Source organism: Pipra filicauda, unplaced genomic scaffold (genome assembly GCF_003945595.2).
Source record: "Pipra filicauda isolate LSUMZ 115617 unplaced genomic scaffold, ASM394559v2 scaffold125_size2111803_pilon, whole genome shotgun sequence".
Lineage (NCBI taxonomy): Eukaryota > Metazoa > Chordata > Aves > Passeriformes > Pipridae > Pipra > Pipra filicauda.
In genome coordinates this window covers 766192-784220 of record NW_024103718.1, presented here as the reverse complement: position 1 = coordinate 784220, position 18029 = coordinate 766192, and the positions used below count along the sequence as shown (strand labels likewise).

Sequence of the window (18029 nt, the reverse complement as noted above, 5' to 3'; positions counted from 1 at the left end):
AAAAAGCAAGTCAATCAGATGGACATCTTATTTATCTTCAGGCCTTCCCTCTTCAGAATATGGTTGTTCAGAAAATGGTCCAGAAAATGGATCTGACACAGAAAGTGCCTTTAAGATAATGAGCTGCATATTGAGCAAATAAGGATTTTGTTTAGCTTGGTATAGGCAAGTGGGTCTGAACTGACTGGCAGGGAAACAGCTATTTTTGATGTTCATGACTCAAAAAAATCTGCCTGTCTACCTCTGAACATGAGCATCATCAGTGCTTAGACATCAGTTGTTTGAAAAAGGCATCACTGGCAACTTGAAAAGTAGCCTGTTTGAAACAGCATTAACCATGGCTCTCTGGAGGAGTACTGAAAGACTGTCTTGAAGTTCTCTGTGTGGTACCAGTCACTGGGTACTGCTGTTGTATTTATCAGAAGAGATCCATAACGAAACAGGACATCAAACATCAAAATAAAAATATGAAAAGAACAGCAGGAAACAGGAATACAACTGCAGTAAGACATTTTGGCTATTCACTTAGAGGAAACACAATTTCATCGAGTCAAAAAATGTGCTCAGAAATACAAAGAAAGGAAATTGTTTACACAGGAAATCAGGGTGGTGACGTAATGTCAAGAAATATCAGAAGATGCGGTTCACTGAATAGTTGGTTAGGGGAAAATGTTATTCATACAACATAAGGTCCAGTCGCCTGCCACTTATACTAGATCTGACCATCTTTTCTATGGTCCCCTCCTCCCATATACACATAACTTCAGTGACTAAAAACCTGGGTGAAAAATGAAGAGGGAAACAAGCACAGCCTGAAAGGAAATATTTTACCACGTGGATCCAGATCCTGTATCCCAGCCACTCTCCTCTAGTGCTGGGTAGCCCTGGACTGGAACAAAGTCAGCTGGATGTTCAGCACCATTGTCAAAAAAAAACAAACCAAGCAAGCAAAACCCCTGCACCCTACACAGTTGTTTCTCTGCCCAGGACTTTTTACTGAATTTTTTACTATTTTTTTTCCCAGAAGGGAGAATTTAAAGTGTTTGACATCTCAGTGGTAACGTGGCTTCAATAATCCAGGTGCAAAAGGTGACAGCTACAGAAAACTGGTTTCTAAAAAACGTTCATTCACTTAACAATCACATTGCTACATGAAGTGTTACCCAGAAGTTAAATATTGCTAGAGATTTCTTGGCTCTGTTTATGCTGTCAGCACCCTTACCACCAAAGCACTGACAAAACTTGAAGCCACTGCTCATAACAATAACAAGAACGTGATAGTGGAATTTATGGTAGAATATTAAAATTGAAGGAGCTTTTGGTTTCATTTTGTGCAATTAACTCAGCAACAACAGCAAGCACATTGAAATCACACCACCAATCAGAAAATTCACATTTGGGACAGCAAAGAAATGAAATGCTATATTTCTTATGTAGCTGGACTTAATACTGGTAACTGCAGAGCCTATAAATCATTTTCTCCACAGGACTCTAAAGTCATACGTGACAAATATAAATCCTTTTCTCATAATCCTATCCTTTTCATGTTGTTATTGAACTTCCTGGCTAAATTATTGCTAAAATAAGTTGCTTTTTTTTCCTACAAAATTTGCCAAACTGCTGGAATTCATTTGTATTGTCCTTTTACTAGAAGAATTCCTGTAACATTCCCATTGACCTAATTGCAGGTTTTGGCCTGAAAAGATGACACGTTTGTGTGAATCTGGTAAAGCTGTTGAAGCAGGGATACTAGAAATGAAGTACCCTTCTGGCCCCTTTCATCAAGCTCTAGGCTGAATCCCCTTAGGAATGTGATGGCATCTCTTCTCCTTGTTTTTTTCTAAAATCTGTTCTAAGCTGCTTAAAAAAAAAAAAATCTGACTGGAATAACCCAGAAACTAAAGTAAAGACAGCTGGAAAGATGAAAGAGTGATAATGTTTAGACGCAAACCAAGCGACATGTTCCAACAACTGGCAGGGTCTAAATTCTGTCCCAGAAATGTATGTTATCAAGGAATACAGTGTCAGTGGGGAAATCTCTGAAATCACAATACAATTACGTTGTTTTAAGTCTCTATTTGGAAAGCTTTATCATTACTTAGAGAAAAACAGAATTTTCATATTTATATGCCTTCAGTGTGGTACCTCTTTCAGCAAAGAAATAAAAAACAATAATCACAGGATAAAATTGATTATTTGGAGATAGTTTAAAGCCTGGATAGATACTATATGCCACCATTAGGCAAGCGGTTCAAATGAAGTAATATCATATGAGCAATATTGCTTCCTATATTAGACTTAAAACACAGCTTGCAGAGCCTCCAATCCAAAGCAGCTCCTGCTTTTACCCCTGCTGCAGATGAAACTTGCCCTGGGCAAAGTCCCATTTTATGGCAGAGACAGTGCCTTTGACTTGTATCCTTTAATCTGGCAAAATCCTTGGATGTGCCCACAATTACATTTAGAAACACGGGTCAGGGACCCATACATAACCATGTCTCTATCAGTGTGTTGTGTTCCTAACATATTTCTAGTTTTAATATATATTCCTAATTTTCTAAGCTTCTGTCATCATAGTGGCTTCCTTACCAGCACAGATCTTCCCATCATAGGTCTCGCACACCCAGTCATGGCACTCACAGAGTGGACCGTAGTATTTGCCAGACTCAGTCACTTGGCAGATGCAGACTCCACACTCACATGTGCCTCTGTCATTGCACAACTTCCCTCCTGGGACACGGCACCTGAGCTCCGACTCAGTCCGGGACAGCTGGCACAAAGTAGGACCACCCAAACTGCTCCTGTGGGGAACAGCAAACAGAATAAGTTGGAGTCAAAGACAGGGGCTGCAGTTCAGAGATGATGAGAGCTTGGCTCATAGGAAACCACCCTCCTTGGTTTCAGCCCATATCCAGAACACTGTTCTTAATGCCACCATTTAGTTATGGTTGCAAAATATTATTTGCCTCATATACCCCCAATTTTCTTCATCAGCAATCTCACTGATACCTGCAGGAATGTTTCTATTTGATTTTACTTACCTTATTAACTGTGTTAGGCTCATCTACTTCCTCATCATGCATATCTGGTATATATGCATAGGCATGTGTAGTTTGACTATCTATCGTGAAACATTTTGATCTTTTATTCCAAAAAGTTTAGAGATGACATATACATGCAAACATCTAGGTAGCATAACAGGAATATATGATATCAAAAAGTAAACCTATGGTTGATTCCAATAAAATATGTTTCACAAAGTAATCCTTTTGGTTGTCAGACATATACGATCCATGCTTTCAAAGGAAAAGGAAACCGAATTAATCACCACTTCCCATGCAATAGTGTAGTTTGTGGCTGTGGTTTTAGTAAATCCAGCAGAATCCAGACGCCAGATCAGTAGATTTACAGTTCTGCCATGCAATTGTACCATGCACTGGAGCACAGAGACATCAGGACTTTCAGAACATACACAGGGAAAATCACACTTTGCCTTATCGGGAGCTGCATTGTAAGAAAACAGAACAAAGGACTGCGCAAGACAAATAGATCTTTACAGTGCTAGGGAATACTGGGGATTAAAGTGAGTAGTACCTGCCCTTCTCAGATAGTAGATTTTGCAAGGCTCTAGAGCAAAGGAACTGCTGGCTCTAGGAGTCAGGGTGTGCTGGTTGTGGTGGAGGGGAAGAGTGAAGGGCAGTGTGCCTCACTGTGCTACTGCACCAAAGTGCAGGAACAAGCAGGGTTCTATGGTTAGATGCCTGCTCCACTCAGGCAGCAGAATTTAGAGGTTGGGCGTAAAGTCATCACTATCCAGCTCTTCCCCCTTTGCTGCTTTCAAAGCCTGCATCTTCGGCATCAAATACATCATTGCAAATAACTCCCGCAGTTTTCACAGGCACCTACCTGTTGAGATTCCCAGGGACCCAGAGTGCTTCCCTCAGTGTTACTTTTAAGCAGGCAGAGGAAGAGCTAACAAACTTCTCCACTGTTCCCTCTGCAACCCCAGCTTCCACGCTCCTGACATCTCAAAATCGGTCGCAACCCCCCGTGAGGCTTCAAAGCCACACTTACCGCAGGGCCAGGGGGCCAGCCGGCGGCGAGAGGTGACCGGCCGGCACCGAGGTGACCAGCAGCAGCGCCAGCCCCAGCAGCCCCTGTGCGTACATGGTGCAGGCTGTGCTATGCCGCACCTGGAGTACTCCTGCAGACGGGCCGACAGACAGCCGGACAGACCCGCCAGGCATGCGGAGAGCTGCGAGCTGGACAAGGCCGGCTCCAGCGCTGCTCCCCCCGTGCTGCAGTAGCTCTGATTAGCTGCCTGGGAGTGGGATTTGGGCAGCACTCTGGGAAGGAGGCCGGTGCCAAACCCCGAAGTTTACAGTCTAGGCAGGGAAGTAATTAGAAACAGTTGCGCAGCCAGATGGTTTATTTTGATGTTTTAAAAATGGCCCGTTCACAGATGTGAACGAACTGTCTCATTCTGAAAGTGCAGGCACCGTAAATATTTGAGGTATGTGTATTCCCCTGTCCTTTGATGCCTGGCTGCTTGGGATAATCTGTGTAACGTGGTGGGTGAAACTTGCACCGCCGAAGAGACAGGATCAGCACTCCCCAGCTGGCCGCTGGAGCACGTCCCTGCCGCCTGCCTCCCCAGGTCCCTCCCTTCTCTCGTTCCCCTGAGGTCACCTGCTCACGTCATTGCACTGTACGACACTGCAGGTTGCCAACCTACACCAGCCTGAGTGACTGCACATTAAAAATACTATTAGCTAGCCATTTCCTAATGCCTTGTTAAAACACACAGTCCAATACTTCATCACAGCAGTGGGAGATTTCGGAAGTGCTTTAAAACTAAGCTGAGGGATAGTCTCTCTAAATGAATCAAATTTCGCCATGTTCATTTCTTTATCCAACACTTCTTGATCCCTCTGGTTGTCCTGAGAAATTGCTGATTGCCATATACCTCCCTGAGATGGAAAGCTCTTAAAGAAACACACTTTGACCACAAAAGATAGTATGTTAGGGGTTTCCTACTCTACCAATACACATACAGATTTTTAAAGCAGGCAGCTGGCAGAAGAAACTTTCACTGGTTCTGAAGCCTATATTGGACATAAAAGCTCTCAGTAGCTTTCTCAAAATGGACAACTCTTGGTTTAGTTTCATATTAAATATCTGGTATAACACAGATTATAATGTTTTTTTAAAAAAAATTAATATTTTGTTAAAATTCTTTGACTTATAGGCTGTCTTTCCTAAAAGTGTAAGTACGTGTCTTACAGTTTACATAGTGAAATCAAGGGTACAATTCTCAGCATTTCTGCTCACATAACTAGTTCTGCTAATGGTGTCCTGCAAAAAAATTGCATCAAGCATTTGGCTTTGCTCTGTTGGTCTTATAGATGCTGAAAGAATCCTTAAAGTCCAGTTTGGGGCCTGTAAAATCCAGTTTTCAGTAAAGTACCCATTCTGTTGAAATAAAAACTTTCATCAAAACTCAAAAGAGACTCAACAAAATCTGTTCTAGCATATTTGTAAATATACATTCTTATTTCCTGAATATATTCAGGTTAAACTCAAACATTATTCCAGTGGACACAAGGCTCTTGTATTTTATTAGGTTATCTCGAAGTTCTGAAGTGCAAAACTTCGCTGTCTAGTGTACAACCCTCTATATGACATATAATTTTGCCCTAAAATATGAGCAAGTAGAATTAGGATGTCAAAAATATTTGAAAGTCCCATATACAGCAGCTGCGTACTATATATAAGTTTTTACCAGTTTTGATGCCCTTTATAGTATATTTCATATCACAAACATGTTACAGAATTTTCTCAAGCAATGCAGATGGTAAAAATCCTGTGTTACGAGTAATTTGTTGGCTTCAGTCTTGTAAATGTTTACAGTTGTGCTAACCCCATGCATTTGACTTACTTTGATGGATCTAGTGAAAAGGTAAATAATATTAGCAAGCCTTTATTTTTGACAGTCTTTGAAGTCCATGCTTAATGCAGCACTACGTGTTCTGTCTGTGTGATAGTTTTTTGAACTTATTTATAATGCTACAGTAAATATATATAAAAAGAGACATTACAAAGGGAGCACTTTTAAGAACAATGTGATTGTCAGAAATTGTATTGCCTGAAGTCTCAAGTTAAAGAAGAATAAATAGAAAGGTTTGCATTTTAAACAATAGCAATTCTCTTTTGGCACTAAATTTATCTTTAATCCACAAACTTAAATGTTGCCATCTGTTCATCTTCCTCCTTTTTCCCTGAGCAGACTGTGCTGAGAGGTATTCACAAGACCTTCAGGCAGCCTGCAAACTATGCCTTCAAATCTATGAGGAGAAGACATTCATCATGATATGTTGACCTAATCGCAGCTTATTTTTTATTTATTTACATCTGTCAGAATTTGAAACAATATACACCTTTTGGCTGTGGACCTTTTGAATTTGGAGAAGGTGTACTTACACCAGTCCAAGGGTACAGTATTTGAAATGTGTACCCAGAGTTTAAATTTAATAATTGCTTTCATGTGTATGTGTCTCTAATACAATATCTCAGTGCTCTCTTAATGGATTTTAACCTTTGTTCAGATTTATTATTTAATCATTTAAGCCTAGAATGTTTGTAGGCACGCATGCATATATATGTGTATTTATAATTATATATATGATGTATATGTATTCAGGATATTCAGGAGCTAAGAGGCTTGCAAACAGACTGTAAATTCCATTTAAAAGGACTCAGTCTTTCTAGATGAGAACCTGATATGCTGTCTTGAGGACTTCTCACTTCCTTTCAGCCACTCCTGTACATAATCTTAAGGAACTTTGTTCTCTACTGGATAACATATACACACATGAAGCAGAGCATGCTTAAAATGCAACTTTTCCTGTGTACTGGAATTTCAGACTAAGGGTCCAGACCTGTAGGTGCTTGGTAGACGTACACTTTATGAGTGGGAATATTGCTACCTGCAGAGTAAAGGCAGAAAAGAGAAAGTCACATAGGGAACACATTGCTGAGGAGGAGGAGGAGCTGGAACGTACTGCTAATACTAAACAACCTTTTGAAAAGTAGTCAATAGGTTTAAATAATACTTGTCAGATGCAAATGTATTCAAATAAAGATTGGAATCAAGAAAATAAGTGCTGTTAAACATGCCTACACTTGAACTTCAGTTTAAGTGTATCCCTATTAGTGCTCTTTTTACAAGTTTGCAGGATTTGGTATGGCCAGCGATTGGGATAAGCCTCTCCCTGCAATTTTATTTACCAGCAGAGGAAAAAGTAGTATAATTTCCTATCCAAATTGGTGAAGGTTATTTTTGTGATTTCATAGTCTTCTGAATTGTGCAAAAACCAAGCCCAGGGGTAGATTAGGTAATTCATAGGCAGTGATATTTTTTTAAAGGCAAACAATATCTTAACTTTAACTTTGCCATAATTGTTTTTTTTTAGTAAAGCAAATAAGAATAATATTAAAACATAAGGAAAATAAACCTAAGAAAAAGCTTTTTTACTGTAAGAGAGGTCTAAAACTGGAACAGTATCCCTAGCAATGTTGTGTAATCTTCACCCTTGAAGATATTCAAAAGCCATCTGGACAGGGTTCTGGGCAACATGCTCTAGGCAATCCTACTCTTAGTAGGCAGGGTGGACTAGACCATCTTCAGAGATCCTTTCCAACCTCAAACATTCCATAATTCTATGGCTCTGATGGCATACTGTGCTACTGAACAAGATTTGATTTGGTGTGGGGAGGCAGATGGACTCTGCCTACTCCTTAATTACAGCCTCTTAGTGAACAGTTTAATTTTGCTGTCACTTTAATAATACCATTAGGTTTGCAAACCACATTCCATGCAATTCTTAAGGAGGCTTTTTTGGTTTTTTTTTTAATAAAACAAAGCAAAATGCACATCCAGTGAACAGTCTAAAGTTAAAAAAAAACCTCTAGAGATCATCAAAGTCTGTCAAGTATTCTTCCTGGGTTTCCACTGAAGTAGCAGCATTTCCATTTTAGTAGCAGCATTGGTTAGTATCAGTGAAGACTGAGGCATTAGAATGCAGAGGCATTCGGTTACATCACAATTTTCTAAACTTAACCAGAAGTTGAAAATCTCACATATCAAACAAGTTATTGTTTCTCCATAAAATGTGGAACGAGGAGAGTTAGAAGGACCCAGTGATTCTTCTGCCAAGGGTATACAATCACTAAATGAGATGGTTGAAAAGATTTATGACAAGAAACTTTAACACCCATGGAGCAAAGTACTTGATGGAGTTAACTAAAATCTGTCTAAATTAAACAGTTCAGAAATGCATGCAACTGTTGAGAGTCATCACTGTGATAGCCAATGGCATATCTGGAAGGTGGCAGGAGACAGAGTATGCCAGAGCTGTACAGAACTGAAAACTTCGTGTTAATTTTGCTGACATGGCATGGAATCTGGGACAGCTGATGGTATCACATAGGGAATACAAATAGCTTTTGGAGTTATAGGATCAAGGTTAGAACAAGATTAAAGCTGAGCTCATCCGAAGGTAGCAGGCCTGAATAGTAGAGAATATAAGCTGCCTAAACAGTTCATATATAAGCTACCCAAACAGTTCATAGGCCAATGTTAATCAAGATGTTATTGTGTTATACTCTAGTGTAAAACCTTAGCTTACTCTTTAATGTCTCAGTTGAAACTTTAAATAGTTGGTAAGTTTCTTGTTTGTTCAGTGTTTGCTAGAGAACTCCCCTAAACAGCAATAACACCCTGCTTTTACAGAGGTCTTAAAGGAAGCAGAAGGTTTTTAAACATGACCTTGCAAGAAAGCTCAGAATGCCAGCAATAACTGTATTTTAAAGAGCATCCTACTGTGTTCTTAACTGTTTAGCACTTATTCCTGAAAGTCAGTCAAGGTCTGTGGTAAGCTGAGTTAACAGTATCCTTGAAGAGCCCAAGAAAGTAGAAAAAAGGCATGTCATTTCCCAACATAAATTGTTACTCTGTGGTCAAGTTGTGCCTTATTTCTCAAAGGGATAACGTTTCTTGATGCTGGGAATCTTAAAGAATAAAAAATAGTGGAAAATATAAGAATGACTATTGCTTGTGCTTTTTGACTTATGATCTTTTTAACAACCTTTAACCTGAATGAGTTACAATGAAGGATTATTCTCATTGTTTTGGCTAAAGAGTTGTTTTTAAGGTTAGCAAATTTAAAAAACAGGTACTGTTGACTTCCTAAGGCCAAAACTGCAGTAACTCAAGTTGAGTGCCTGAGTTGAACATATGCACACCAGATTATCCAGGCAACTGCAACCACCTCGTACGGTTTCAACGCTCTGTCTTGCAGTGCTTGCTATCAAACCAAAAATGAAGGAGAGACAGAAATTAAGAAAAAGGAAGTGTGGAAGAACACCATTATTGCTCCTCTTCTAAATACTTGGTACTTTTTGAAAGCAAACTAAGCATATACATAGTTAGTTGCAGATTTAGGATTCTTTTTAAGGTTTGAAATTTTAAAAACCATAATCCATGTCTTATATTCTGGATCATCAATGTTGACACAGATCACGGACACTCAAGAATGACAGTTTTCTAACCCATCCCAATCAAAATTACTCAGGAACAGTAACTGATCTTCTCTCACCATCATTAGTCTCAAGTTGTTCTGTGGCCATTTCTGTTATGGTTACATGATTCTGAGCAAGACCACCTCTAGCCTGAGCCATAAGGACCAGACAGGTGGAAACAAGTCAGGCTGCTCAGATAATTTGAATCATGTGGAGCTCTAGCAATACCAGGGGCTGCTCAGCATGCACAGAGCAGGACTTCTGACTATGGGACAACTTTGTGGTAACCACCATTAAGAGGACTAAGGACTTTGCATGACCTGGGGCTAGAGAGACAGGAATTGAGCAGCTTTTGACTTGTATCTTATACCTAAATGATTAAAACTTCCTTTGGTCTGAAGTTTAATTCTGAATTGCTAAATGATATTTTGTGACCTTTTTTAAAAGCTCAAGCATAATTTCAAAATGAATATTTCATGAATTCTTTTACTCATTATAGACTATCTGAAATCTGATCAAGCACTTCATTCTTTCCTAAATGGTAAATCGAATTTCAACAATGGCAATTCCAATAAACTCAACTCCTTGGGATGTTCTTAAAATTTGTTTATATTGCTCTTTAACTCCTTAACACATACTTATGAAAAGTAAGGACAAGAGACCAAATAAAGCTCAAATAAATTCAGAAATAACCCCCCACAATTCCACTACTTCTAATGTGGCTTTACTTCCTTCCAATAACAGTGGGATAGTTAAACTATGTGTCTGTCTGAGGAAACATGCGTATTTATACAGCCGTCAGCAAATGGGAGAGTAGCAACTGGATTTTGTAAGAACAAATAGTTGGCCCCCAACTTGTGTTGAGGACCTGCTAGTGCTTTCCTTTCTTAACCCTTGCTCTTCCTCACTGACAATGGGGAAGATGAGGATGTCCATTACTCTCCTTCTTTGGTGCACTCTAGCAATTCTTCACTCTAATTTTCATCCTTTTAATTGCTTGAGTTAACTGCGTCCCAGAAAAATAAAACAGGGCTTGAGGGCTCTCCAGATTCTGCAAGGAAACATGCAAAATAAGTAGATGCTTTACATTCCGCATTTTTCTTCAGGACTTGTTGAGTTAGCAGGTCCACGAAACTTTGGTTTGTTAATTATCTTTTATCTAGGAAGATCTTACTGTGTTTGCAGATCATGTTACAGGAATTAAAGTGATAGGTAAGGCTGAGAATTCTCCCCTTGAAATCTCAGTATGACATCTTCTGCAATTGTCCAAAGTTTTCCTTTTAAATGGACATTTTCCTATGACCAGTTTCAAAGTTTGATGATTGAATAAGGAAGTTCCTTTATCTGTTCCTCATTTATAGAGCTGAGAGGCAAATCTTTACTAAGACACATTTTTCCTTTTAACCTATTTCAAGTTACCATAAAGTAACATCATAAGATTAACTCCCAGATTCAGTCCTTATCTATATGTTTATGGTTTGAATTTTAGGTTGATGTGAACTTTCTAAATCAGAATAAAAACAGACTTCAGCCTTAAATACTAAGCATTGTTACAGACTTCAAAAGACTGATAGGGTCTTTGCAAAATTATATCAGAAATGTTATAGATATCTAAGTTTTCCACTTTATCCTCATATACATTATATGCCACTCAAGTTCTAAAGTGTTCATCATTGCTTTTCACGTGACAGATCTGAAAGTAAATTTGTGGTGAAATAGCAAAGCAAGACAGCGCTTTTTCTTGAAAACAGCAGACTTTCTCTGTCTGCACAATTCTATAAATGGAAGACTGCTATTTTGCCCTTGCGCATAGGCAGGTACCTCAAGGCTTCAGGGGCTAAACCCTTTTTTCAGCACTAGCATCATCTGATGCAAGTGGTGCTCACAGACAGGCTGTATGAGAGAATCCAGTCTTCTGCTGAAATGTGGGTCCCCATTAGCACTTGTAGTTCATAGAGGCTCAGTATATGCAGGTAGTAACAATATAATACCAAATACGACACCAGGTAAAAGTTTGAAATATATAAGGAAATATGCATCCTATAATACAAACCACATGTAAGGAAATTAATACCTGTTTTTTGGCACTCATTAAACTACCTATAATACTGCATCAAATTCTGAGCTCCCCTCCAACACCTGAAAGATGGTAATATGTGAATTCAGTGGCAGGCCACCTAGGTGGTTGGGGCTGGAGCACTTGCTCCATGAGGAGAGGCTGAAAGAGGTGATCTTTTTCAGCCTGGAGAAGGGATGGCTTTAGGGGGTATCTAAGATTAGTCTGCCAGGGTTTATGAAGAAGCTGTCAAGAGGATGAAGCTGGGCTATTCTCCAGGGTGCATTGCAGGAGGAGGAGAGACAGCAGACAAGAGAGGGTCCAACAGCGTGTCACGAAAAAATCCTTCACCATGAGGACAGTCCAGTACTGGAACAGGCTTCCTAGGGAGACTGTGCAGTCTCTGTCTTGGGAGGTTTTCAAGACCCAAACAGATAAAGCCTAAGCAAGCTGGTGTGATCTCACCGCTGAGCCTGGTTTCAGCAGATTGGTCAGACCAGATGGTCTCGCAAGGTCCCTTCCAACTGGAAAACTGTTCTGTCAAGAATTATTTTTCAGAAGCCAGTATATCCATAGAAAAACTGTTACACAAAGTCACATCTGCTGGCATACGCTGATTTCTTTTGCTTAGATATAGGTGCAACATTTCATTGTTTGCAACTGTCAGTTTTCATTTTTGAGATGCTATCACCAACAGCATAATACTGCCTAGCAACTTATCCCAAGCAATAAAACGTAACTGGGGAGGAAAAAGACAAAATGTGAAAAGTATTATTTGTAAGCACATTTAAATTGGTTTGTTTGGGTTTTTTTAGCAGCTATCAAATACACTAGCCCTGCACACACTACAATTAGGTGCTTAAATTTACTGGAATTGCTAATGCTGGTAATACACATAAGTAGTGCTGGCAGGACTGCATCTGTAATCCTGAGGCCAGCTCCCTAACTGGCTTATTAGTTTTTGTTGCAAGCGTCAAATAGACAAATAGATGTAATCTAAAGAAATGTAGTACAATTTGTGCCATATACCTTCCTTCACCTTTCTGGGTTATTTTCAAATCCTATTCCATGTCTTTACAAACTCCATAAGTTTATGAGCTTACATTATTCACTATCATCAGGTTTCATTTAAACACAAATTATAATTTTCAGAAACGTACCTTTTTTTTTTCCCAAGAAAACAAAAATACAAATTGGAGCATGTCAAATTCACAAGCAGAAACAATTTAGTATTTATCTATTTATTTATTTATTTTTAGTATCTCTTTCCTAGATTCATTCAGGCTAGAAAAGACCTCTAAGATCATCTAGTCCAACAAGTGATGCTATTTCATGAATTTAATTCACCATGTCAAGACTGAGCCTTTACTTGGCTCTTCATTAGTAACCAGACCACCCAGATGATGCTACCAGTGAAGAACGGGCAAAGAAGGTCATGAGTACTAAAAAAGCTTTAAGATGCACAAATAGGGTTTCTTGCCAAAATAAATAAACTATCCTAGCACTTGAGCATCATCATTAAACAAAAACCAAAAACAAACAAACAAACAAACAAACAAAAAGACAAAAAAACCCCCACCAAACCAAAACCAAGCAAAAAACCCAAACCCACCAACAAACAAAAAAGCTACACCCCAAACCAAAGCCCTACACCGTTGCTGTTCGGAGGGGGGCTGTGCGGGCTCAGCACGGGGCACCACCCGGCGAGCTCCGTCCCATGCAGGTCGCCCCTTGCGTGTTTCGGGGCGCAGCGACCACAGTTCCAAGCAGCTCTGGGGGTGTTTTGCGTGACGGGACCGCCGTGGGGTCCCCCCGCTGCTCCGGAGCCGCTCAGCCCCCATCTCTTCCCAGCAGGAGGCTTTAGCACGGCGGGGGTCTGCTTGTCCCAACGCGGCCGTGCGCGGTCGGCACCGTCTCCCCCGCACCTGCTCCGTCCCCGCCCGCCCCCGCCGTCGTTGCCGAGAGACTGAGCGCGGCCGCCGCCGGGCGGGCCCCGCCGCCGCGATCCAGCGCGGGAGGGCGGCGTGCGGGGCTGGCACAGCACCGTAACACCCCGCACACCCGCGGGGGCCCCTCCCGACCGCGCCATGAAAGGAGATGCTGGCGGTAGGTCGGAGGCGGCGGGCGCGGCTCGCTCTCGGTGCGCGGTGGGATCCCTGCGCCTTCCCGCCCCCTTCCCCGGCCCTTCCGCGGCCCGCGGCCGCCGCGGCTCCGCCGGCAGCGCTGGCGGTTCCCGAGGCGGGGACGGGCGCGGCGAGAGGCCCGGCCGGCTCCGCGGCGAGGGGGGAAGGGGCGGTGGCGTCCTCTGCATCGCCCGCCCCAGCTGTCCTTCCCCCGCGGTGGGAGGGGGCGCTCCGGCCCGGCCGCCGTCGGCCTTCCCCGCCGGGACTGCTCCGGACCCCTCGGCATCCCTCGGTGGGGTGCAGGAGTGCCGCACTCGCCACTGAGGCAGGGCAGGGCCGAGGGGCGAACAGGCCTCTTCGGAGTGCACTGACTGATGGGGTGGCTGTGGATGAGGACGGGGATGGCTGTGGGGAGCTCTCTCCCTGCGGGGTTGGGGTGGTTGGAGAGAGCGACCTACGCAGGCCTGGAGTAAATCTTTAGTTTGCAGTTTCAGGGGTTTGTTCATCAAATAGAGAGAGAGGTGCTTAATATTTTTTTGTTGTTGGCATCTTGTTTATTTTAGTACTCCCGGTAACATCAGAGACATATTTCTAGGAAGGATGAAGGTTTTTGATGGCCTTTACTTGCAAACGTACCTTTTAAGTCAGCTATGATTTGGTAGGTTAACCATTGTTGCATTAAGGCAAATATTTACAGTGAGAAAAAAATAACTAAATGCTATTTGAGTCTTTTGTCTTTTTCTTAAGCATCGTCAATTTCCTGTTAAATATCGATGTTTTTATTCACTTCCTTCCAAAACAGTCCCATCCCACCTGCCCTCTAAGTGACCAACAGAGAAATGATACATATTAACAATGAACTATGTTGAATCAGGAAGTTAAACTTCAATGAGGGGCGGGAAATCACATTTCTTTGACTTAAACTCCCTGGTTGCTAGAAGACTCCAGCTCTCTTCAAGTTTATGCATATACTTTTGAGACTTTTAGGAACAGTTGGGGAATTTTTTGTTTTACCATTTGAGCTTGGTACTGTGTTTTAAAATGAAATTTTAAAACTGTACCAATCAGCATGTCATTTGTGCTTTATGTGGACCCATGATCTTCTTGTTTGGTGCATTTGCTTTATTTTAATCTGAAATGTGGTCCATCACAGTTCATTCCCATTTAAGCTATACCACCTGGAAATATAACTCGCTCTGATTTGACTTCCTTCCAGCTCCTGGTCATTGCCGGTACCATGAACACTTACGTAAATCTGTATGGCATTCATCCAAACCTGTTTATTGAGTCAAAGGGGTTTTGGCTCTTAAACCTTCACGATAGGAGATCAATACTATCGTGCTGCACTACTAGGAGTAACGGGCTACTGGACCAAGCTCTAGAAGAGGTGGCGAGTCTTAGACTTTCATGGATAAGGATGTCTTCTTAAGGCATGAGTATCTCATGATGAGATAGAACTGGTACTGGCTTCTGGGGATTTGGGCTTCCTCCCATCCTCCCTAGGTATTTAGGAATCTGGTCAGTTGCAAACAAGATTTTTGATGTGCTTATGAATAAAACACGGGTGTTGCATTCACAAATTATTTTTACTGTGTTACTAATAGGATATTTTCCTATTACTTAGATTTCCTGTAGATTTTGAGCATGCAATCTTTTGGAGATAGAGCAAAGTCAGCCTAATATGAGCATTACGGATTGAATCATGTTTTCTTTCCCTTTTAGTCTTTCTCTGTTCTCCCTTTCATTACCTTCATCGCATCTTTTATTTCGTTTGAAGTTTCCTGTATTGGCTGAGTACTGGTAAATGCCTTGCTTTGAGCGATACCACTACTAGACTATGGTTGCAAATTGCCTTGGCTCTACTAGGTAATCTTTTTTTTTCCTTTCTTTATTTTTTGTGATGCTTTCATCTTCCATCTCTCTCTCTTAACCTCCCTCCTCCCCCCTTCCCCTGGTGAGGAAAATCAAGCAGTGGAACAAGTTGCTCAAAGAAATTGTATGGTCTCCTTTGCTGCAGGTTTCCATGACTGGACTGGAATAACCTGAGTAAACTGCAATAGCCTGGTCTTTATCACAGTTGATACTGCTTGAGCAGAAAATGGGACTGGAGACCTCCTGAAGTCATAGAATCATAGTATGGTTTGGGTTGGAAGGGACCTTAAAGATCATCTAGCTGCATCACCCCCTGCCATGGGCAGGAAACCATTCACTAGACCAAGTTACTCAGAGCCCCAGGCAGCCAGGCCTTAAGCATTGTCAGGGATAGGGCATCCACAACTTCTGTGGGCAACCTGTTCCAATGCCTCACTATCCTCACGATATAGAATTTCTTCCTAATTTCTAATCTATACCTACCCTCCTTCATCTTAAGGTCATTCGCCTTAAGTGTCCTATGTCCTTGTGAAAAGTCCCTCTCCAGCTCTCTTGTAGGCCCCCCCCTTAGGTACTGGAAGGTTGCTTGAAGGTTTCCATGGAGCCTTCCCTTTTCCAGGCTGAACAACCCCAACTCTCAGCCTGTCTTCATAGGAGAGGAGCTCCAGCTTTCTGATCATCTTCATGGCCCTCCTCTGGACTCATTCCAACAGGTCAATGTCTTTCTTGTGTTGATGGCCCTGGAACTGGATGCAGTACTCCAGGTGGAGTCTCACAAGAGCAGAGCTGAAGTCTCTCCAACCTGATCTGTCTTATGATTCTATGAACTCAGTTTTCCTTTGTTTGTTTGGTTTTTTTTCCCCTCCAAAATAAAGCCTTCAGGTACAGTACCTACAGTATCAGAGATTATAACTGTGACTTCTAGGAACTGCCTGCAGCAAGGAGGATGTGTATCATATGTCAATTACTTTGTTTTAAAGGAAAGATAAGAGGATAAAAAAGTCCTAATTCTGTTTTCAGGACTTCAGTTTTAAAATATATACGTGTTAACTGTTTCACTGGCAATTCCTTAGAGGATAGAAAGGGGAGAATTTGGGAAGGGAAGATGATCTAGAATATTTCAGTTGCTTTAATAATTATTTTAGCAAAAACTGTAACAAATTCAAAATAATATAACCACTGCTTATTTTAATTTTTAATGTATTTCAATTTAAATTATGAAAGGATGTGTATACAAGGCTCTAGGCACACTAACATGTAATTATTGATACACAAAAAAATCCCTGCAACCTTAAAATAATCACTTAAGCAGGCATGTCATCAGCCATCTGCCTACAGAGAGGCTCCTTTCCACCCCTGTGTCATTCTGGGAAGGATACCCTCACTCTTTTCTTTAAAAGTCTGAAAAATAGATCTGCGGTATTCATAGCATGTTACTGAATGTGGGGTATTTTAGAGAGAGGATGGGTTGCTTCCTGAATCCTCTCAAAGAAAGACCTGGTACTGCCTGTCCCATTACTTTTGCAAAGGGCTAGACACAATTTCTACTAGGAGATGGGTAGACCGCAAAAGCAAATTACAGAACACCACTCTCCATTTTTTCCAGCATGATTCTTGCTAAGGACATTGCTGTGTGTCTTTGTCAGCTTTGGGCTCTTAAGGATATTTATATAGGCTATATTGCAGTAGACCAATCCTAGGGCAGCAAGTGGTGGGTAGGTGGCCCACAGTTGAAGTGAACTTTTGCAGTAAGATAGCTGTTAAACTGCTATATATCCATAAAGGAAATAAATTACCATCAGTATATTCTCTACATATAATTACTGTGCATTCACAGAATCACAGCATATGCTGAGTAGGAAGGGACCCACAAGGATCATCAAGTGCAACTCCTGGCCCGCACAGGTTCAACCCCAAGAGTCACACCATGTGCGGGAGAGTATTGTCCAAATGCTTTATTGAACTCTGTTGGAATTGGTGCTGTAACCACTTCCCTGGGGAGCCTCTTTCAGCACCCAACCACCCTTTGGGTGAAAAACCTTTTTCTAATATCCAACCTGAACCTCCCCTGACACAACTTCAGGCCATTGTATATGAAAGAAGTGTGGTGGAATGTGCCGTGGTGTGATCTACCAGCACCAACTGAAAAATCGTCTAGAGTTGTTCTGCCTTTTTTTTTGACACAACCAAATTTTTTAATAGAAAAATATAAAAAAACTAAGCAATTCTATTTAAAATTAAGAAGTTCATTTTCTGGCTGCATCATGGCACCATGTATATGCATGTGTAGTGTCTTTGGTATTGTATATTCTGGATGTTAGAAGGCCTGTAGTGAAAAGGACTTGTGATACATCATGTGACAATAGAGGTAGACTTTATATCTGACTCACAAGAGATCT

The 18029-nt window shown here is 41.3% G+C and overlaps 2 protein-coding genes across 6 annotated transcripts in view; one reads left to right on the top strand and one right to left on the bottom strand.

Annotated features, from left to right (window-relative positions):
* The window catches only part of ITGBL1 (integrin subunit beta like 1), a 148672-nt gene extending 144516 nt beyond the window's left edge, over window positions 1–4156 (bottom strand). Inside the window, exons 1-2 of the mRNA XM_027730753.2 lie at window positions 4075–4156; window positions 2590–2801 (exon numbers count right to left, since the gene is read on the bottom strand). The gene's annotated coding sequence lies outside the window, so the exon portion shown is untranslated. The remainder of the gene's footprint in view (window positions 1–2589; window positions 2802–4074) is intronic.
* A 9462-nt stretch (window positions 4157–13618) lies between these two features.
* Window positions 13619–18029, top strand: part of NALCN (sodium leak channel, non-selective) — a 225406-nt gene continuing 220995 nt past the window's right edge. For 3 of the 5 annotated variants that reach the window (XM_039389441.1, XM_027730766.2, XM_027730763.2), the window contains exon 1: window positions 13642–13741. Coding sequence is in view for 1 of the 5 variants with exons in the window: in XM_039389448.1 (XP_039245382.1) it covers window positions 13723–13741 (19 nt within the window). In the remaining 4 variants the exon portion in view is untranslated. Of the gene's footprint in view, window positions 13742–14321; window positions 14417–18029 lie in introns of all 5 variants that reach the window. The other 2 variants (XM_027730765.2, XM_039389448.1) reach the window with 2 other exon arrangements.